This window comes from Mastigoproctus giganteus, chromosome 2 (assembly GCF_048544385.1).
Source record: "Mastigoproctus giganteus isolate SK-2022 chromosome 2, ASM4854438v1, whole genome shotgun sequence".
Classification (NCBI taxonomy): Eukaryota; Metazoa; Arthropoda; class Arachnida; order Uropygi; family Thelyphonidae; genus Mastigoproctus; species Mastigoproctus giganteus.
Genome location: NC_143576.1, coordinates 216,163,178 through 216,187,606, shown reverse-complemented (window position 1 = coordinate 216,187,606; position 24,429 = coordinate 216,163,178). Strand labels below are relative to the sequence as shown.

General features: G+C 35.5%; 1 protein-coding gene across 1 annotated transcript in view; it reads right to left on the bottom strand.

Moving 5' to 3' along the window:
* LOC150090085 (uncharacterized) overlaps positions 1-24,429 on the bottom strand; it is a 460,543-nt gene that overhangs the window by 372,032 nt on the left and 64,082 nt on the right. The window contains exons 3-4 of the mRNA XM_090389755.1: positions 22,864-23,033; positions 4,000-4,220 (exon numbers count right to left, since the gene is read on the bottom strand). Coding sequence (XP_090245881.1) covers positions 4,000-4,220; positions 22,864-23,033 — 391 coding nt within the window. The remainder of the gene's footprint in view (positions 1-3,999; positions 4,221-22,863; positions 23,034-24,429) is intronic.

The window sequence follows — 24,429 nt, the reverse complement described above, 5'->3', positions numbered from 1 at the left end:
AAAGATGAACAAAATTCAACTTTGCTGCTTTTATGTTTTTTATATCAGTGAAGTTTTTTATATCACATTTCACCATAATAACGTAAAAACCAACACAATTCCAGCTATCGGTATAATCGCAAATGCAATTAGATCGAGTTTACTACCAGTTTATAACAGATTTCACTAGCAGAAACGCAACTGGATTTTTATTGTTTTATGGTAGTAACCCCTAGAAATGTGAGGTGTTAATAGCGTATCTCTGCCTTTATGGTGTTGTTTATTCAGTTGCTACATGCGCGCAGCTTTGTTTATGCGTATCAAGCGTGCTCCTCGTTTTGTAATTGTGCTTTATTCCCTAAAAATGAGTAAAATTAAAAGGTGTGAAAAGGAAGCGTCCTGGTGAAGACACTGCAGATTCAGAGAGAAAAAGAAAAGCAATTATCGATAAACAGAGGCGGACTGGATCAAAAATTCTTACCCGGGAAAATTTATAGTGGCCTCACACTATTGTTTATGGCCAAATTCACACTGGCCCACCGGGGTTTCCCCGGTAAGGCTTATGGCCAGTCCGCCTCTGTCGATAGAGAAAAAATATGAAATTGTGAAACGCTTTGAGCGAAATGAAAGACCATGTGATATTGCACGTGCTACAGGCCTAAATGAAGCAACGGCGAAAAGCACATGACAATTGCAAACTTGACAGGTTGAAAATTGAAAAGATCTCAATTGTAAAGGGCTTAAAAATTTTAGAAAACATAGACTCCAACGAAGAACGCGTTATAGCTACAAAGCAAGGAATAAAAAAATTATTAGCTTGCTACGAAGAAATTCTGCGTGAAAAAAAGGAACGCGCTGTGTCGTCAGACGAATTTGTTAGATTTTATGAAGCCATCGACATCGAAATAACTTTTTAACGTAAGTCATTTGTTTTTTTAATACATATTTTGTATTAATATGTATAAAGAACTGCAATTTTATTAATATTTTTCTTCTAAACTAGTGTTTTTGTTAGTCCTTGGTCCCAATTAAGCAAAATTTATATGTATTTATATGCAAAGTTGTACCCCGACTTACGCGAATTCGACTTACGCGATTTTCGTCGGACCCACCTATCGCGTAACTTCGGGGTATTACTGTATAGGAATTTTGATAGCAGGGACAGGGAGGTGATTATCTCATTGTACAAGGCAATGGTCAGGCCAGATCTAGAGTACTGTGTAGAGGTCTGGAGGTCTCATTTTAGGAAGGGTGTAGAGTTGCTAGAACGAGTATAAAGAAGTGCAACAAGATTGGTGAGAGGACAAAGGGGTGCTCATACCAAGAAAGGCTTAAGTTCTGCAAATTGCTGCATCTGGAGAGTAGGCACCTGCGAAGTGATGTGATTGAGATGTATAAGGCCTTGAATGAGTTGAGCAAGCTGAATGCTGATGGGAATTTTCTTATTGCTCAGATGAAGTCTGCAGGGGCATAGAATTAAATTGAGGAAAGACAGTTGTAGAATGGATGTGCGGAAGTTTGCCTGTAGTCAGCAGGTGGTTGATTGGTGGAACAGACTTCCATCTTTTGTTGTGGATGGTCGGTTTTTTTTTTTTTTTTAGGAGCATTAGCAACTAAGGCCATATTGCTCCGGGTATATGCGGTGGTCATTCTCTGACCTTTCCGCATCCTCCGTATTTAGTGGTCACGGGCTCGAACCCTGGTCTAATCAAGAAGCGTGTGCTACACACTGCTGTTCCTGCCCACCTGGCTACGGAGGTGCCTCTTTTGTTGTGGAAGTTGATAGCTTAAATAAATTTAAGGCTGAGCTGGACAGGCATTTGGAATGAAGAGGGGTGAAATGGTAGTTTTTTTTTTTTTTTGGCTGATGCTGCATAAACTTGCTTTCTTGCATCGTATGCCTCTACTAATGCTAATATGGAAATATAAAACAGTATTTCATTCTTATCCATCTTACTTTCAAAAGGTATGTATGCTTCATAAGTCACAGAAAATTTCATAAGGTCAAGATATGAATTCGTATTCTAAAAGAGACAAATATAAAATTTTATGAAAATTTCATATTTGTCTCTTGTTGACATGAGTAACTGTTTTATTGTTTTACTGGTCATGCAAATATCAGCTGATGCACCATAACACATCAATGTTGTGCTGTCAACTGAGTTACTTTTTTCAAAGTATGATAGTAGGTCACATACTGATGACCTGTGACAGCTCAGGTTTCAAACAAGTGGCACACATTCCTAAAGCAAAGCAAAAAAATAATGAAATTAAATAATAACTCCCCTTTTAATGAAAAAATGGGCTTCATCCATTTTTAAACCAGTTCACATCCTGCTCAATATTGAAAAACTCACCTAGCAAATGCCTCTCACCTCAGTAAATATTGTAGTAGCAATATTTACTGAGTAATTGTAGTGGATGGTAGCATTTTCCCACTCTGAGCTATCAAATATTCCATTTACTTGATCCTTTTAACTAATCAATATAAACCAGATGGTCCAATTTTTTTTATAATCGGTCCAGTTTTTCCTCTTGTCTTTCCAAACAAAACTTCCATAAAACAACCATTACAGAATCAGAATTATATTTTTTATATTATTACGATATTGATTTTTATCTGTAATATCCTTCTTATATTTATTACTGTGGAACCTCTGTTTTCCATGCCTCTCAACTGGGTATTCTATTAACCATGAGTACGACATTAAGTCACCCAGCAATGAGTGTTCTTAAACTAGAGACCAAGTTTGGCATTACTTTAAAACATCCATGAATGAAGAGGAAAAATACCTACTATGTGGGTACAGCTGTAAAAATGTACATTTGATTGCATTTTACCTTAAGTTGCATAGAATATATAAGTTGCTATATGCAAATACACTATCCAGTCAAACCACCATTACCACCTACCTAACAGCGGATACACCCTCCTTTTTCTGCCAGGACCACTGCAACACTGTGAGGCATGGACAAGGAGGTATGCCTCCATGTCACTTCATTAAGTAGCCCACATATTCAAAGTCTCTCCTCACATTGATGTCCTTCTGCAAGCTGCACTGCCCCATAACTCTGGACATTTTCAAGAAGCACAATGTCTTTATTAGGTGCAGTCTTCAAACCTTGACACAGTACTCCAAGTGTAAAATTATAACCTCGTTTTCTGTATATACAGTACTTTGATAAATCACTGACAATGCCATGGATCCATAGACTGAAACCCCAGATCCTTTTCTCAGTTTTTAATTCAACCCTTCCAAGTATATAAGTTATTTGGGGATTTTATTTCCCAAGTGGCAAACCTTGTATTTTACAGCATTAAAACAGTTATCTGATTATTCCTAAAGCATATCCAAGTCATCCTAAGGAGTGCTGAATGGAGATCGTCATTAAAAACCTTCCAGTGTTTATATATCTGCAAATTTTGATATTACACACTGTATGCATTTGTCAATGTCATTTAAGAAAATCAGAAACAAGAGCAATCTCAAAACAATCCCTGAGAATACCACTTCTAGCTTTAGCCATTCTGAGAAGCAACCATTAATTATAACCCTTTGCCAGAGAAGCAACCATTAATTACAACCCAATTCCATATAATCTATCAAAGGATCACACCTGTGATCCCAATGTGTTCTAGCTCATATGGCAAATTCCTTGTACAGGAACAAAAAAGTTATTTCCTGCATCCAACTCATGTGTGATACTGTGATGATAGTTCCAAGTTATACAAGATTTTCCCCTTGACAAAACTGTGATATGTTCCTTTGAGAAAATCATTTCTATCTAGATGACCTCATATTGCATTTTTAATTTACCTTCATGATTTTCCACACCAAAGAATTAGTTAGACTGACCAATAAGCAGTTATCCACTTATTCTTAGAATAACAATAAAACACTGCTTATTCAAAACCGAGACTAAATTGCAACTCTACTTATTCAAACTGAGATTAAGTTACAATCTCTAATTATTAAAATTAAATTAAAACACTTATTAAGAATTAAAGTAAAAACTTACCTATTACACTTTTGGCAAATGATCTGTTTTTCAATGTGGCTAAACCAAGATCTCCAATTTTTACAGATCCTGTAGTACCTGTTATAAATATGTTATCACATTTCAGATCTCTGTGAATTATGGGTGGAGAACGAGAATGAAGGAAGTTCAGCCCCTTTAGTATCTGCCGACACCACGACTTTAATACTTTAAGATTTACTTTCTTGAATCGTCTTAAATAACTGAAAATGAAAAGATGCATATTCAAGTTTTAAGAAATTCAAAATCATCTGTGTGCAATAATTTTGAAAGTATAACAAGGTCAACACATGACCTTGTTATATTTTCAAAATCAATGTAACAAAAGAGAAAAAATAAGGAAAAAAGAAGGCATCTTCAAGTGAACAGATCTGCATTCTCTTTACTTTTTTTTTTCATTAATAAACATGAACCAACAATTAAAAAGGGGGGGGAGTGCAATTTTAAAATCACAATGGTTTATTGTAGTCTGACCAACACAGAAGAAAATTGGTTCAGATGATTAGTTACATTTCATTAAATGTACAGATTACACAACACTGCGATTTCAGAAAGAGAGAGAGAGAGAGAGAGACAAATTTATGAAATGTGAGAAGATGGTTATTTGTTTTGTTTACTCAAAAGATTAAATAACAGCCATATGGCTCAAAATTCAAAAATTCTCAGAAATCTAGGCAGGACTGAGTCACGAAACAAAAATTCAGGTTTTGCCATCACCCCTGTCCCATAGATACCTGTCAGTGTATCTATGGGATGTAAAATACAAATCTACAGTAAAAATGCTTTCTAGGTGTTTTACAACAGACTGGACTATTCTTCCCACAGTGGAAGTGCTGAATGCCACTGCTTTGCATCACAAAATTTGGCTCTTTAGTGCCACATTAAAGACAAGAGCTATGGGAATTTCCAATTTCTTGAGACAGTCTCTGTCCAGAGAAAAACAACCTTTGCTACCAGCAAAGTTTATTTTTAATAGTTAATGAAATAAAATCATTGTTATATCATGTGAGAATTTTGCACAAGCTATTAATTGAAATGTTACCACTTCATTTGAAATTCAATACAGACGGCTACATTTGAGTTCCACTCACCTGTCATTAAGCCTTTAGAGGGAAAAAATTGCAAAGGAAACAACATTACAAAGGGGTATTAAGAAACTGTAATTACTGCAATAAACTGAAATGTAAGAAACTGATGACATTCAAAAACAGATGCTGTTACAGTCAGTATACATTTAGAAAGAAGTAAAATTAAATACTACAATTAATGCTAAAGTGTTGAGAAAAGAAATGAAAAGCAATAATTTTCTCAGCCCTTTTCCAAAGGCATTAAAAAGTATTGCAATACAGAACAGACTGAAAAAGAAAAAAAATTTCTAGCTCTTTTTCCTCTTTTTCCTAAGACATTGAAAAATATTGCAAGACATAACCACAGTAGGAATCCAATAAAGAGTGGAGTAAAACAAACATGGTACATTACATGTAACAGAGGAGAGTTAGAAAAAATCTAGCTTTTTTTTTTTTTTTTTTTTCCAGAAAACAATTTCTGTGTATAGGCCAGGTGCTAGGGGTGTGCAAGTGAGGCACTTGCCACAAGTGTTGCCTAAAATAGGCACTGCTAGATGCACTACTGCATATATATAAGACATGAAATGAATTAGGTGCTGTGAAAAGGTTTTGCCTCACGCACCACAAACGCTAGCACCATTTCTGTCTGTGTAAATACAGTAGAGCATCGATAATCCGAACTAACTGGGATGAGGGTAGGTCAGACTTACGATTTGTTAGGATTTTCGAACTTATCAAAAATACTGTTCTGGAGACTTAAAAAAACAAAAGGGTTTAGTAAGTTTAGAAATAAAATCACTAAGTTGTATTTAAGTATGTTTATTCATAGGTAACAAAACAAATTCCATTTGTTTTGTTACCTATGAATAAACACATACAATAATACATACGTTGTGGCCTTTAACGAAAATAATTACTTTTTTTTTTTTTTGCTGCACCATTTTCAAACCATTTCTTTGCTCTCTCACTCTTTTCAGCAAAAGTAGTTGAGTTGGACAGCATTCAGTTTGTTGCCCCCAGTTCGTACCAAGCTTAGTGAATGCCTCAGCATGCATAGGCCCAGTGTTGTGTCATTTTCAGGAGCTCCAGCTTCTTTTACATTCATAATTTCGTTCCATTTAAAACAGGAAACCCTATAGCATCAATATCATTTTCCATTCATACCCTTGCATCACCTTTATTGCAATTTTCAAAAAGTTGATCTTCTCATTCAGTATTTGTCCCCCAACTCCTTCAGTTCGATTCTGCTCTTCTCCTAGGTTTCTTCTGCAAAAACCACACTTTTTTCAAGCATTTCTTAAATTCTGCGCAATAAATGATTTCCACGCGTCAGCTAACATGTAGCAGTTGTCCTCGAGACTGAGCATTTTAGAAAAAGCTATGATACTTTCTCCATTGATTTATGCTAAAAGTAAATGATGTGTAACTTGTTTTTTGTATATTCTCTTCAAATTTTTAATAACTCCTTGGTCCATTGATTGGAGGAGTACAGAACGTTTGATGGAAGGAATGCGACCACGACTCTGTCATCTATTTTGTTTAATGTTTCCACTGAAGAATCTGATGGCATGTTGTCTAGAATAAGCAAGACCTTGCCCATTTTGCCTTCTCATTCACAATACTTCTTAACATTCAGAATAAAATTGTTGGTAAACCATACCATATCACATTACAAAGTGTGTTAAATAACAGATTACAAAGTGTTATGTTTAGTTAGTACTGTACTGTATGTATATTAAGCTGTGTACGTAAGTGTAAATTTATTTTTATTTTTCTAACCTGTGAATAATATTCTTCCGATTTTCACGTACTGTTTAATTTTGTTAATTGGTAAGGTAATAAAAGTGCAAGTTTGTGCTTTATATCTTCATTTTAATAGCATGTGGATAATATTCCTCTGATTTTTGCTTATTAGAATTGCCCTTTAATTGAATCAAAATTCAATTTACAAACGTGATCACAATAATCGGTGCTTATTGTAATTATTTTATGGCACCAGCATAAAAATAAATAAATGCTGGCTCATTCGGATTATTGATGTTTCGAATCAATGATGTTCGGATTTTCGATGCTCTATTGTATAAAAGTGCAAAATTTTATTAAAACTAGCATGAATAAATTCCAATCACTAGAACAGGGATCAGGAACCTGTTGTTCTGGAGCATGCAGTTCATTCAATTTTGCATTTTATATATTAAGTAAAATAAAAATAAAAAAATATATCAATAAAAATCATATTATCTCTCGATCATTAATATAACAAAATACGAATAATATAATAAGAGACATATCAATTGTCCTCTACTATGTTATTTGTCATGTTTTTTTTTTTTTTTTTTTTTAATAATCCTGTGTAATATGATGTGCCTCCTAAAATTTACTCTTTTTGTTGATTTTGTTCTTGGTTCAAGAAAGGGTTACAACTCTTGCTCTAGACCTACACCACTTTATAGGTATATACTTATTTTATATGCTCATACTATATTGTGTGTGCTAAGTAAAACAAATGGGAGGCCTTAAAAATTTGACCTCTAGAATTTAGAATACAGTATAAATGGGAATTTTTGGGAACTAGAATATGGATTTTATGGCTAAGAGGAGAAACAGCAAACACACATGACTGACATGAAAAAGAACAAATCCCCTTTGATGGAAATGCCTGAAGATATGATAACCTAACCCAGAAAATACTAAATTCAACCAGTCTACTTTTGCTGCATCCATACAAGACATAGAAAAGGTGGACTAAATGAGTGGAATATTTTGCTACATTCAAATTAAAAATGATTCAAACAGAAAACCGAGTGTGTTGAAAATAAAGTATTTTCTTGAATTATAGAAAGTTTCAGATCAATGAGCTATTAGCATTGAAACAGAAATTACTGACCATGTTCAGAGTAAAGAAAACAGAAATTACTGACTGTGTTGAGAGATCTTAGTCTGAACACTGTGTTTGAGATCTCTCAAAATGCTAACAAAGTCAATGATGGAGCTAACACTGGCATCATAACACTACTCTAACACAAAACAACACACTACACACACTTCTGGCATTTACAGTTCTGTTTACCTCACATGAGTACAAATGGCACAGTTGTGGAAAACCACTAGTAGCACCCATTCCTAAACACTATGCCACTAAGACAAGTGAAATATATTCTGGAGTTCAGACCAGAATTCTGAAAAAGGAGAAAATTGCTACATTGCATATCACACAACTTAAATCTGGTCCTCAATGATTTGGTTTGGGTTATAACTGAAACTTCTTTTACTAGAAACATGGAAACAATTTACATTTATTTTTGGACAAAACATCAGGAGATGGAACTTACTTAATCAAACCTTCTATAAGCTCCAGAAAAAAAAATTACAGTCCATAAAGATTGTGTTCAACAAGATGGGCATCAAAACAGACTTTATTACTAGCTATAAGATATAAATACACACTAGAGCTATGTCTAAATGATCTTATAAGTCTAATGATGAAATAGCTAAAGCAAATGCACTTAAAAAAAATATATTGGAAACATCTGGATTTGTACTTCTTGTAGTGATAAAAATATTTAAACCTATCTAAAATATTTCATTTTTTAAAAGGAATCTAATATGCTATAAGCAAACGATGCAAAACTTTTCTAAAGCATACACTCATTAAGAATGAATACCAGGAGCTATTAATTTAGAAATGACTTTGAATTAGCAAAAAAAATCAGCTATAAATCTTAATATAAAACCGGGGTTTACGTGAAATTTAAAAATAACTGTTGTGTAATATAACATGCCTTATTATGGCAAGTTAGGTCTAATGCTGCAAGATTCAGAATTAATATCTTCAATAAATGTCTTGACACTGTTATTCAAACTTTACTGGAAAGCTTTGATGAAGTAGCAGATATGTTTAATGTTCTACATCCACCAATATTTTCTAAAGTATGAGATAAGTTAGAGAAAGGAATGAAAAAGCTAATGGAGAAGTTTACCAATGTAACAGAAAAACTACCCAGATCAGCAAATCTGGTAGTTTTTCTGTTGATACTGCTTGAAAAGTGATATTTCCACACTTGCAGCTGCGAAAGAAGTGGCTTATCTACTTCTCACTAAAATGCTGCATTATAGTAGTATGTAAACCCGAGAGATATACCATTTTAATGCTGTTTCTAATCAATTCTGGTTACAGTAACAAATTCAGAATATGAATTTTCAAAACCTTAAAATTATTAAATCTTATTTGTGACGTACTACAGGACAGGAATAACTAAATGGATTGAGTTTACTTTCAGAAGCAGCCTGTGTCTTTTGAGGAAAAATATGTATTACACCATTAACAAATTTGTGAAGCAGAAAGTGCAGAAAATGGAGGACTAGTTCAAAAAAGTGAGATAAGTACTGCTTTCAGTAAATGTTATACAGTAAAATCCCAATACAATGAAATACAGTTTTAGTAGAAATTTCACTATAATCAAAATATTTCCAGGCCTTACACACACTCCCCTTATTACTAATATCTTATAAATCTCATTTGGATAAAATTTTTATTATAAAAACTTCAGTACATATTATTTTCAAAATAAGTCAATGTATAAAATGAGTTTTGTTTATGAAAAAAAGAAAAGTGAACTGTTTGTGAAAGTTATGATGGTTAGCACAGGAATCAATAAATACTAAACTGCATTTCAATTTAACACAGTCTTACTGTAAACAAGTGTTGTCTGTTCACTCCAGTTAGTATTTTATTATCATACTATTGCCTCATTTAAGCCTTTGTATAAATAAACATGTTTTTACTGAAATTATAATTATAGTAATTGAGAATTTTTTATCTAAATTACAGAAAAGGTGACAGAATTGTGAGAATGAAAAGTTAAAGACAGCCAATGAAGATTTAAATTTAGATCATGTTTGTTAAAATATCATGTTTCTAGAGAGAAGTTTTTGTTTCACCAGTAGTGTCCAAAATTCATCTACAATGTCAAGGGCAACACATATGACTAGAAAGGGAACAATAAAATCTCAACAGTTTTCACTTCAACAAAAAAACAGAAGTCATAAAGGCTGTAGATTCTGACATTAAAAAGGGCAACATGGTAAAAAAAAATTTGGCATCATACCCTCTACATTATCTACATTCCTGAAGGTTCATGTTCAAGTTGAAAAGAAAATTAAAATTGTGGATGCAGAATCCCAAATGAAAGAGAATGCGCTGTGCACTTTATGACAACATCAATAAAGTTGCTTTTCATTCAGGATACTGTTCCAGAAACATTCCTATGAGTGGTCCACTCATTCAAAATCACTGAAACCATGAAGGATGATTCAAAGCCTTATGAAACTGATGACAAAGAAACTGAAAATGACAATGAATTTTCATTATTTTCATTTATTGGAGAAGCCAAAAATGACCATTACAGAGGCAATCACAAGTATCCAAAAAAGTAAGGCAGTTTCTTTCTATTTGTAATAATGTTCCAGATGCTGTCTTTAGTCAGATAAACACTATTGATGAATATTTAATGACAACTATAACAAAAACTTTATAGTTCAATCTAAAACGACTGAATTTATTGCAGTGAATTACTGAATTTATTATATATTTTCATGTATTATTTTGTATTAATAGGTGAAAAGTGACAAAGTTAAAACGTTTTTCTCCAGATGTTTTAGTGTGTTTATGTTTATTAAAATTTTATATTGCACTTTACTTCATTTCTTGCAAAAAATATGCTTTCAAAATTGGCAATTTTAAACAAATTTATTTACTTCTGTAGTTATGTTTTGTTTTTAAGTAAAATAAAGCATAAAATGCTACCTCTATATACAGTATATTATAATTATAAAAGCACAATATAACTTCTCTGAAAAATTGATGTCTTTGACCTTTTGACTTTCTTTAAAATTTGAAAAATAAAAGATAAACTTCTTATTCTAGACATTTTAGTATGCTTGTATTTATTAAAATTTTATATTGCACTTCATTTCTTGTAAATAAATATACTTTCAAAACTTACACTTGTAAAAATTTATTTACTTTTGTACTTACATCTGTGTTTTTTCAAGTAAAATAAAAAAAATTGCTACCTCTATATACAGTATCATAAAAGTGCAATAGAACTTCAATAGAATGCAACAAAAGCATATCGTGCTGATTTTGGTATTAGAATTGATGACCAAAGCAAATCATGGGCCTCATGTTTGTCATCCATGTGTTAATGGAAGATGAAAATTCCTTGCATCTGGCATAACTATAGTGTAGCATAAATCCATTTTTGAATTTAACCTCAAGTTTTAAATGTTGCTTCTTTTTTTTTTTTTTTTTTTTGTTGTTTATTTTCAATGCAATAGTTTTATTTTATAAAGTTGTAAGGCTCTATCATTGTTTTAATTTGGATATATAGATTAAAATTTAATTAACTCTCAAACTCTGACCCCAATGAAATTTAGTTTTATTTATGGGATCACACAAATTTATTTATCATTTTAGAGGGTCACAGTACAGCAAAGTTTGAGAAACTGTGGTTGAGAAGTATGTATAAATGGATATATTACATGTGTTAGCATATGTATTACATATGTACTCCTGAAGGAGTACATATGTAATCGATCTCTTATTTTCACTTCCAAATAAGAGGAAGGGGAATGGTTTTAATAGATGGCAGCATGAAAATAGCTTTGAAAATCAAAGAAGGAAATCGCAACTGTCTGTCATTGTCTGATTTAGGTTTAAAAAGGCAAAAATTCTTTGGAATTTGATTTAGAAATTGATGAAACTAAAATAAACAATAAATAAATAGATATAAGGATACTGCTGCAGAAAAAAAAAAACCCCACTAACAAATAATCACTGATGTTGGGCAATCATGTCAAAATAAGAACAAGGACTGCTAGGGGCCCTCGTGGGACAAGAAAATACATGGATTATGTTGGGGTTATTCACTAAGAGCTAAAACAGGTACACGCATACTTACATGTATATTAGGAGTATAGCAAACAAATTTGATGTACTACTGGTAAGTTATCAAATGCAGATGTAGGGATATCAGAAACATGGTACCATGCAGACATAAGAATTGTGGAATTTGAATATGGTGAGTACAATGTTTACAGGAAGGAAAGACAGAGCAGATGGGGGTGAAGGAGTTATGCTCTTGGTTAAGAAGTACACAGTATCTAAAGGAGTGTACCCAATTGATGTGGATGGCTAGTGCAATGTTTAGTCAGTTTGGCATGACATAAATGGGAAAACTAAAGGAGAAATGGGAAAACTAAACGAGAGAAGGTATCTACTATAAGCCTGTGATCAGTATAATGAACAAATACACAGATAAACAGAATTTCATATACAGGACTTATATTTGTGGGTCACTCACACAGTAGCAGAAATTTTCTGAATTTATTAGACGACTGCTTCCCTGCAGTAGCATGTTAGCAAGGCTACAAGAGAAATCAATACTCTTGATATGATTATGAGCACCTGTGCACATTAAGAATCTCCAGATAAAAGAACCACTAGGTGGCAGTGATCATAATATATTGATGTGGGATCTACTTAAAGATATAACTACTGTCAAGGATAAAGGGAAGTGTTTTTGCCTTCATAAATGCAACTACAGTGGTCTCAGACAATTTTTAAATTCCTTTCAGTGAGACCAAATGATTTAACTGATGATGTTACCAACTGTAAATTCTAAATGGGAAGCATTTAGGAATTAATCACAGCAGCTAATAAGGGTTTCATACCAACTGGAAGAAAGACAATGTTCAAGGTTCAGACTTAAATGGATATTAGATATAATGAGAGTATTGGAAGAGAAGAAATGCATGGAATGATTATAAATTAGCCAAGGTAAGTAACATCATGTGACAGACAATGTTTCTTCAGAGTCACACTGGAGAGATGTAAAACGGAGCTTGTTTTTCAACTATTCTTGCATATCTGTGGGATGGCAATGGGATTGTTTGATTGTTTGTGTGTGGGGTGTGAAGAGGTTATGCTAGATGGACTGGAAGGAGGAGAGGAGGGAAATGGAGCATGCAGAAACCATTCGGAAGGAGAGGGAGGACTATCCCCCTCAAAGTGTTGTTCGACCACCCTATTACCCTGCAGCCATAACTTGATGTATTTGTTTGTCAATCTGATGATTTCTCATTTTACCCAGGGTGGTAAGGGGAGGGTAATATGCCTATCTATCAGTCAGAGGATTGAACTACGGTCCACTCAAAGAGAGTGTGCTACTGCAGTGGATCTCCTGACCACTCGACTATGTCAGGCTTGGCACATACAAAGTCAGGCTCCCTGACAATCCTGCTTTTTATATAATAGGTTGATTTTGGTAAGGGAGTTTCTTCACAAGGGCTACTTAGGCTACACTGCACCTGCAGTGTGTTTGAGATAAGTTTTGACTGCTGTGGAAGAAGTCTGAAGTGGTCATATAAAAATTCGGAGAGATTTCAGTTATCACCTACGATAAGCAACAGAGGTTCCTGTAGATATAAGAGAAAATTGAATGATAGGGCATTACTGTACAAGGTACATTCACAAACATACACTTTCCTGTGAGTAGAATGCAGCCAAGTTCGAGCCACGGTTACAGAGTGAAGACCAAAAGCAGCGTTGCATGGAAGTTAGCAGAGATCTTCAAGAACAAAGGGATGCTCTTACGAAGAAAGGCTTAAGTTTTGCAAATTACAGTGTCTGGAGACTAGGCACCAGTGAGGTGATCTGATAGAGGTGTATAAAGCCTTGAATGGTTTAAGCATGCTCAATGCTGATGGGATTCTTCCTCTAGCTCAGAAAAATCACCTGAGAGGGCATAAATTCAAATTGAGGAAAGACAGATGTAGGATAGACGTGCGGAAATTTGCCTTTAGCCAGCGGGTGGTTGGTTGGTGGAACAGACTTCCATCCCTTGTGGTGGAGGTTGATAGCCTAAATAAGTTTAAGGCTCAGCTGGACAGGTATTTTGAACAAACAGAGGGGTGAAGTGGAGTGGGGTTTTTTTTTTTTTTTTTTTGCTGATGCTGCATAAGCTTGCTTTCTTGCATCAAATGCCTCTACTAATGCTAATGCTAATCCCAGAAAGGGCCAAGGGTGATCAAAACTACCTTTCTACCGTCATCACTGGTGAAAAGAGTTGGGTATAGGGGTATGACCCAGAAACCAAGCAACAATCATCCCAGTGGAAGAGCCCATCTTTGCCCCAACTGAAGAAAGCCTGACAAGTAAGGAGCAATGTGAAGTCCATGTTGATCTCTTTTTTGAACATTGATGGGATTATCCAAAAAAGAGATCAGGACCCAATTCTTTGTGTGCCACTTCTCTGTAGGAAATGTCCAGAGAAGTGGCACACAAAGAATTGGGTCCTTCATCATGACAACACGGTGGCCAACACATCTCTCACCGTGGGCAGTTTTTGGCATCCAACAACATGACAATCGACCCTACCCCCCCTATTTCTGGACTTAGCCTCCCTGCAACTTTCTCTTCCCAAAAATGAAAATCAAGCTGAAGGGTTGAAGATTTGAGAGCATAGAGGATATCCAAACCGAATCGCAGGAGGTGCTGAACACTATGACGAAGAAGGACTTTCAGGATGGATCCAAATCATGGGAGAAGTGCTGAGATCTGTTTACACTCTCAAGGGGACTACTTCAAAGGTGACGGTGGTGAATAAGACCCAGGGTGAGTCTAATTTATTTTATAAATACATTTTGGGAACTTTTGGGTAGCACCTCGTATATCAAGGTCTAACCATAGGCAGAGGAATTAGTTTCATTTTAATCTGTCAAAATGCACTGTTTCAGTGGCAGAGCAGGTTTCAAAAGATAATTCTGAAGGTGCATGACCACAGTTCATTCACTTTTGCAGTTAGCCAGTGATTGCAAAAAAAAAAAAAAAAAAAAAATCAACATCCAAGTTGTAATCCTACATGAGCAACCTTCAATGAAACTTCTTGCTCAACACAGTAGTTTTTCATCACAACAAATTTCAGATTCTATTATGTCTGCAGTGAGTTTCCCTTCACTCATACATTGCAGTGTGCTACTGCAAGAGGATCTAGAAAATTTGGGCTGATGGGCTGAGAAGTGGCAACTGAAGTTTAACATTGACAAATGCAAAGTACTGCATATGGGTAGAAGAACCAAAGGAATGTACCAACTGTGTCGTACTACACTTAGGGTGGTAGAAAATGAAAGACATGGGAGTAATTTTTTTTTTTTTTAATGAAAACTCCAAACGAGAGGTATTAGAACCTATAGTACTTAGTACCACGCTTGGGTTGGAGGTTGAGAAGACGAAAGAAGATATCTGTTGATATTAAACTTGAACTTCTGTATAATATAATTTTCAGGAGATATGTATGAAGGAAGGTTGTTCCAGAAAACAGCAGTTAAATGAATAAACAAGGAAAATGAAAAGTTGGCCCTGTGAGTTTGAAGTTGGACAGTAAATGGATGCTGGCTGGTGGTGACACGTTTCAACTGTTTTGAAAGAGAGAGAGAGCAGGAATTATAGAAGCCAATTCAGAAGAACAGTGCCCATGGAAGTATCTGTAGAAAAGGCATGCAGCAGAAACACTATGTCCATGAGACAGAGTGGAGAGATACAGTTAAAGATAAGTCATTAATTAACCTAACTGCCTTCTTCTGAATGGAATCTAGAAGACTGAGAGAGATTTTGGGGGCCCTGTCCCAGGGAACAAAATTCCATGGTAGGGTGGATTTGTACAGAGTGAACAGCTGTTGTAAGAAAAGTAATGCTGAGAGCAAAAGAGAAAACCATGTTTTTTAGCAGAGGAAGCAATATTTGTATTGTGCTTGTGCCAAGAGAGAGAGATTAGAAGTCACGGTAATCCCCAAAGATAAGTATAGGAACAGAAGAATCCTTTTTGCAATATATCAGACAGAACTGAATTTTAGAAGGATTAAAATCAACTAAGTTATGTTTGCCCCACTGGAGAATAACCTGGAGATCAGCATTTAGGGAATTGGTAGGATCAGCATTTAAGGAATGAGTCATCTACCACCTAGTATTGTCTGATAACACAGAGAGGCGGTATTCCTCTACGTGGTGTGGTAGCAGTTATTCAAGGAGTTGAAGCTGATTGAGCAGGGTGAGGTTTCTCAAACTGGAAAGTGAAATGCAATGTGCTATCATCAGCAAAACTATGGATTTCTGGTCAATGGAAGAAGGTCATTAATATACAAAAGAAAAAGAGTGGGGGAAGGAACTGAACGATGGGGGGACTGAACCACCAGCATTAGTGGAGAAGTTAGAAGACAGAGCCACGTACCATCATCCTCAGTGAGTGGTCAGAGAGAAAACTGGATAACCAATCGCAAAAGACTGTTGGCAAACCATAAGATGGAAACTTGTTTAGAAGACCTTTGTGCCAAACACGACTGAAAGCCTTTAAGATGTCAAGAGCAACTGCTTATGTTGTACCGAACTTTTCCATTGAATTTGTCCTTAAATGGGTAACATAAGCCAAAATATCACTAGTGGATTGATCGACACTGACAGAATCCATACTGGCAATCGTTGATCAGATGGAAGGTTTCTAGGTGGTTTAAGAGTTAGCAGTTAATGGATTTCTCCATTAATTTAGAAAGCGTAAGAGTAATTGCAATGGGATGATAATTGGATGGGAGGGACTTGTCTCCCTTTTTAGGAACTGGCTGGATATGAGCAAATTTCCGAACAGAAGGAAAAACATATTTGGAATAAGAAAAGTGAAAAAAGGCGGCAAATAACAGGAGTAAGTTCAGGAGCCCAGGTTTTGAGAACAAGTGGAGAAATACCATCAGAAGCTGGAGCTTTCTTAGCATCGAGATTCATCAAAATCCTTCTGACATCCTTTTGACAGAACACCACAGGAGGCATTGAATGGAGCGTGTTAGGAATGATGGGAGGTGTTTTACCATGATCATTAATACAAGAGTTGGAAGAAAAATGGGATGCTAGCAGGTCAGCTTTATCCTTGGCTGAATTGACAATAGAACTATCTGGTTTTGACAGAGGTGGGAGCAGAGATGAGCAAAAGTTACAGCCAATAGCTTTAGCAAGAGACCAGAAGGCCAGCTACCATTAGGGCAAGAAGCAAGTTTTCTACTCTTAGCCTGTTCAAAATCTAATTTGGACTGATTAATAACTGCTTTACAATTGTTGCGAGCAATTGTTACAATTGTTTACAATTGTTGGTGTAGACAGAAAATGAAACTGAAAAATTGGAAACAAGCCAATTACGATATGCAACATTCTTCTCTTGAACAGCCTTAGCACATTGATTGGAAAACAAAGGTTTAAATAAAGGGCAAGATTTTAACGTGGAGCGTGGAATAAAGGATTCCATTCCTACAAGAATAATTTCACTGACACAATCTGACATCAGAAGTTTTGAAAAAATAATAATACCAAGGAAAAGAAATCTCACAGGTCATCCCATTTTGCATTCTTGCAATGCCAAACAACACAAGGTTGGAATAGCCATGAAATAAAGCCTCCATTGGAGAAGAGGCTATTACCAAATTGTGATCTGAGGTGCTTAAGGACCACTCACTTTGACCGTGTATTTAGAAGGGTTGTTTGTGAGAAAAAGATCAAGCATGTTGGCTGTATGATTAGGATTGTCTGGTATTTTAGTAGGTAAATGAATAATCTGTGCAAAAGCCTCAGCATCTCGACCAGCTGGGTTGGTGTAAGCAGAAAACAGAAGCCAGCTGGAGTTGTGAACATTAAAATCACAAAGGAAAATTACCTCACTGTTAGGAAAGTTGGACAGGAGAAAGTCAAGTTGCAAAGAGAGGAAATCAAAGAGCTCCAAGTGATTAGTGGAGCTGGGAGAACGGTAGAGACAACAGATGAATTTGACAGAATGACGTAGAGAGAATGTAAACCAGACAAGATCGAAAAGAGGAGATTCCAAATTATCAAGTCTCTTATAGGGAATATTGGAAGAGACGTAAGCACAAGTACCACTTTTGAGGCAAAAAGAATCATACAGCAAATAATTTGGGCAACTGAGATGAGCAATAGTTGAATCAACAGATAAACTGAAATTCTGTCAGAAAAAATATGGGATTTGGCAGACTGTAAGTGGAAATGAACATCGTTGAGATTAGAACTGAGACCATGTATATTTGTGAAATGAACTAGGAAGTGTTTGGAAGGTTTAGTTCTTTTCACAGATAAGCTTACTCTATTAGTTTGACAATCCATGGTGTTTTCAATAGTAAGAAAAAGTGTGGGGGGACGTGCTGTATGAAGTAATGAAATTTTTGGATATGGCCTACGCAGGGTAAGAATATACCCAGATCCTTGACATAACGTGGCCTGGACAATGTTCCCCACATACACATTAGTCAGACTTCCTCCGGTCACTATCTCGCAGAGTAGAGGTAGCAAGATTATACACTAGCTGTTCCGGAAGCCTCCTAAAAAGAGTTACCATAGGTTCGATCCAGTGTACTAAATAGCAGCCAGCCTGCAAACACTGTTTTAGAGCTGTACTCTCGAAATGTAAGGAGGGTTGGATCTCACCATGGTGTTCATCATAACCTCAAAAGACAGCAATCATACTGCATGATGGAAGAGGTGGAGAAGGGTTGACCGGAATTTAGCTCTGAAAACTAAACATGGGTTCCACCACTTCAAGCTGTTGTTGTTATTTGGTTTTAGGAGCATTAGCAACTAAGGCCATATTGCTCTGGGGATATGCGGTGGTCATTCCCTGACCTTTCCGCATCCTTCATTTTTGGTGGTCATGGGCTCGAACCGCAGTCTAATCAAGAAGCGTGTGCTATGCACTGCTGCTCCTGCCCATCTAGCTATGGAGGCATCTCCTCCCTTCAAGCCTCAAATAAGCAAAGAGGTGGTATTGCACTAGTTGATGAGTCATCTACCATCTATTATTGTCTGGTAACACAGAGGGGCGGCATTCCTCCGTGTGGTGTGGGTGCCACACCTCAACACCTGCTTATGTTGGTTCACTCTTGGGGGGGGTCACCCACACTGTGCTTGCTAATGGGGGTTATACCCAGGATTACTAACAGTGCCACCACTGTGAAGGTGCAAGCAGAGGATTTGGCTGTCACAGACCATCTGGACTTCGCTGAAATTGGGTCCACTTGACTTGAGTGTCACCCAAATATCAGTTCCATAAGCGTTTTAGACTTCCAGGTAGCAAGCACAGCTTGTCTGGCATGTCTGAGAGAATGTCTGCGACAACCTCAAGGACCAAGGAGTAATCGTGCAGTCAAATATGAAATTTTCTGAGCAATGCAGACAAGTCGCCAGAGCAGATCATATGGGTTTTGTCAATAATTTACAGGAATTTTGCTAGCAGGAAAAAGGAGATGATTATCCATTTGTATAAGGCAATGGTCAGGCCGCACCTTGGGTACTGCTTATAGGTCTGGAGGCCTCATTTTAGGAAGGAAGTAGATTTGCTTTAGTGTGTACAGATAAAGGCAACAAGATTGGTGAGGGAAACGAAAGGGTCCTCTTACCAAGAGTCTTTTAAGTTCTGCAAATTGCAGCATCTAGAGACTAGGGACCCACAAAGTGATCTGAGTGAGGTGTATAAGGCCTTGAATGGGTTGAACACTCTGAATTCTAATGGGATTCTTCTGCTTGCTCAGATTACGAATCTAAGGGGGCATAAATTCAAACTGAGGAAAGATAGTTGTTGAATATATGCAGAAATTTGCCTTCAGCCAGAGAGTGGTTAATTGCTGGAACAAACTTCTATCTGTCGTTGTGGAAGTTGATAGCTTAAATAAATTCAAGGAGGAATTGGACAAACGTTTAGAGGGAATGGTTGTGTGATTTTTTTTTTGGCTGATGCTACATAAACTCATACACTTGCTTTCTTGCATAAAAAAAAAAAAAAGTAAAGTGCAGCCATTATCAACCCACTGCAGGATGGAAGCCTCCTCAACAATTCATGCTGAGGGAAATGGATCATAATCTGCCACGCTGGTCCAGTGCGGGTTGGCAGATCGACCGTATTCAGCAGTCAGGGGCTTGAACCCCGGTCTACTCAAAGAGCGTGTGCTACTGCACTCCCGCTCCTGCCCACTCGGCTACATGCCTCTATTACCATTACTATCCTAAAACATGCAATATCTGCATCTATTTCCGCAGGTGCCTTCAAAACATTTCTCCATTATGCAACAATGCATATCCTCAAAAATTTCTTTCACTATTATCAAATTGTTCTTTATGATTAACAGAGGAAGAAGCACATGAAGCTTCATTCAAAGCAACAAATCCAGCATGCTTGAAGCAGAATCTCTGATTCAATTTTTATAGATTTGTGATGACATCCAAGAGCCTTTTGGTTTGCTCAATAGTCTTCAATAGTCACCAGTCTTCAAACCTTCAGGTCTTCAGGGTTTTCCCATTAGCACAGAGAAGCTTCCTCTCTAGGAAGCCTCTCTCAACAGTGTCTGCCACTATTAGAACAGAAATATGCTGTTTTGCCCATCCCCTCCAATACATTTCTCATCTTTAAATGTAAGCAATTTATCCAGTAGAAATATAAAAAACAGCCTGGTTGCATCAACAATGAAGATGTCATTGTGTGTCAACAAAAGATTTTTTAAACTATTTTGTTGCTTCCTTTCATTCTTTCATAGCTTCAGTGTCATTGGCTGCACACTTTTCTTTGCAATCCATAAGTCTTAAATTTCTGTAACCATCCACTGGAAGACTTGAAATCTTCGATATTCATCCAATGCACAAACAATTCAGTCTGAATTTTTATCCACAGAAAGGTTTTGTATTTTTCATTTTGAAATGGAAATATTCTAATAAAAAAAAGTAAAAAAAAAAAAAGAATAGTCGAATTTTTTGAGTCATTGCACACAATTTGTTCATTGGTCATAATAACAAATGTAAAATAGCACTAGTTTTATGGGGCAGCCACGACCTACTATGCATAGGTTGTGTCTCAGCACATTATAATGTGCTGGGACATTAAAAAGAAGATTGCTATAAAGAGCAATGTGTGTTTAGTGTCAAACGGCACCAGTTTTTTTGGAATGACAAGTAGAAAATATTTTCTAGAACAAACTTATTTCAGTGGTGTAACTACTACTCAATGCCATAAAAACAACTGTATCCAGGATTTAGAATCAACTGTATTTAGAATCCGGTGAGAAGCTTGCAGGATCAGCGTATATCTTAGTAAATTGAGAATAATTTTGCATGTAAGCAATATCTACTGGAAATTAACATTTACTAGAGGGTATATTCCCCATTGCTGAAAGTAATTACCATAAGAATGCAAGAAGGTAGTCCATGGTGAAGGGCAGGGAGGGTTTGAATCTACAGAATCTTGGACTTTATCAAGGTGGATACTCCGGCATTCTGATAGCTTTCATAACATCATTCCAGCATGCTGGAATGATATTATGAAGGAAGCTTTGGATTTGTTCCTATAGTAGGTTGCTCACTGTAGATCATGTAGTAGTGGCCCAATGGAAGAGGGACTTGGAATTTTTGCTGTGTAGTTGAGACGTAACTTTTATATAGATGGGATGATGAGAGCACAAATTAAGGACCCCTCCCTTTTGTATCAGTGGTATATGGACAGTTTTATTAATGATCCTTATAAGTAGGATCGGGACAGACTTATTTTCTTCATATTTTAGGGAAAAGGCTATTTTAGAATCCGGTGAAAAGTGATCAGAATAATTACAATCAAAATTACCTCCTCCATGGCTCTGTATGATTAAAATATCTACATGGTGTGGCTATTAAATAATGAGACTGTGCACACTGCCACTACACACAAAGTGCCACCTGCGAAAAAAACAATGGCAATTGACCTTAAACCTATCCCTTGTCTGCCAAGTCAATTTCCAACACACTCATTCATTTTGCAGTGAGAGAGACAGGTTTTCATTAACTTGTTTTCAGTTTGCCATAAAAATGAGACAAAAGAATTAAACAACAAATCAACCTTAAATTTTTAATAAAAGTAAAGAAAACACCAACTAAAAGTTGAGTTGTTACATCAAGTTTATGGGGAAGATACTATGTCAAGAACTTGCTTGTTTGAATGTCATAAAAGATTTATACACGAAGGAAGAAAGAACGTGGAAGATGACGAACAACCAGGCCATCCAGTATCCAGGAAAACTGATGAAAATGTGGACCAGGTAAGGACACTGATTAGAAGTGATCATCATTTAAGCATTAGAATTGGTTGCATTGTAACTCAATATGGTCAAAGAAACAGACGAGGCAAGTTCAAAAAGTTCATTACGAACTTTTTGAACTTACCTTGTATACATCTTTATATCAACTAATACCATAATTAAACAGAAAGTGTTTCAAGTTACACTGAATTATTAGAATGTTTCTCCAATATTTCTGTGAACCCATTTTTTGTAATATCTTTCAAGTTACAACTGAAATAGCATCTAACCTCCTCCAAATCCTAGAACTCTAAAATTACACTCATCTGCCTATGGTTTCTTTAAACTTCTACCTTTAGGAATCTAATGTACCACTTTTTGAAATCAAAAATTAATCACAGGATCAATTTAGAACACTTAGTAATCACTAAAGCTATAGAAATAAAGCCTATACAAAATGGAAGCATTCACATAATTATCAAGGGCTCTTAATAACAGTGGCTGTCATAATGAAGCCAGCATAACAGATCTGTTGCTTGGTGGACAAGATGGTAAGATTTTGTATTTGTGATAAGATCCAAATAGAATTTTGTAACAAAAGTAAAATAATTTATTTGCTATGATTAATTTTTTAACTTACGTCTTCAATGTACCAGAAGTCATCAGTTCTGTTATCAATACCAAGTACTTTCGCTTTGCTGTACTGACCTCCCAGTAATCATAGAATCGAACGATATTTGGATGTTGAAGTCCTTTTAGCATTTCAGCTTCTTCTCTAAACCGCTGCCGTTCGCTTTTATTTAGCCTTTCCTGTTAAACAGTAAACATGACTTTGTAGCAAACAACTATTTTAGCATATGCAAATAAATTTCAGAATCAGCATATTTCACTTTTATTATTAAGATAATTAAACTAGTTTAAAATACCTAAAGAAAAATATAAATGCTCATTTACTAAGAGTTCTGTATGCAACTACAAGTAAACTTTAAATCACGTTAACTAAACTGATGCAACTTCGTCATAAAATATCCTTAGCAAATATAACCATACCATATATATATATTTTTTTTTATTATCATTATTCAAAATTTTCCTTGATGAAATATCAGTCATAACTTGACACATTTAAGTGAATGTAACAGAAATGAGGGATTCCTAATATTCTATAAGCAATCCAGTTGTCACCTGATATATCAACTATAGACTTTAATAGAATATTTCCTGAAAAATTACATGTAAATCATATATAAAAATCAAAAATTGGGGTAAGCTTATAAAAGGCAAGGCAGAAATTCATTATCATAGCATTCTTTGTGGTTAGGTAGAGGGGAAGAGAGATAAAAAGAAAGCCTTTTCCAAAAAATTAAGTATCAATGATATCCGTTTCAGATTTTTTTGCACTTTATTTTTTCCTGTAAAACATCATTAAAAACCGGATAGTTCAGAAGTGGTACAGTTCCCATTTGTAGTACATAACATAAATTATTCATTTATAAATTAAACAGTATTTTTCCTGTGTGTGTTTTTAAAGCACATTTCACTGCACAGGATGAAGACATTTATTAAAAACAATTTTTTAGTATACTGGGAACTTCGGTAAATGGTTATATTAGTTATTCAGGACTTCTGCTAATGAGGACAGGTAAATTCGTGTTTTTTACATTGATTTGAATGAAAAACTTTTAATAATTTCTTATAATCCTTTTTGCTTACTAATTTCTATTTTTCCCTCTCCCCAAACTATTAAGATTTGGGGGGTTATCTCTTCTATCATAATTCTTTTTTATTTTTCCTTCATATGCCCACCAATTCCCAACCCTATCTGAAGAATTGCAATGGACTGCTCAGTTGATATGTTAGTATCAACTAAGCATTTTTCTTTAATCCTTCAGAGAGGGTGTATTCTGAAAGGAGTTCACCTCACTTGAGGCTTGAGGACTCATTTTGGAATGTTAACTTCAGTGCACAGGAATGTGAGATTAAAGTTTCACTGATTTCTCTTTTTCTTATGGTTTTAATCTGTATAGCTCTGAAACTGCTTCTAGTAATGTTTCAGATATTTTAAATGTAAAGTAGATTCACCTTTCATTGTAGAAACTTAGGCAGAACAATTAATAATGTACAGCAAAGATCATGTACAGGTTGCTGACAAACCGAATAAATATTTTGTCTATGTTCACATTCATATATGAAGTTTTTAGAGACT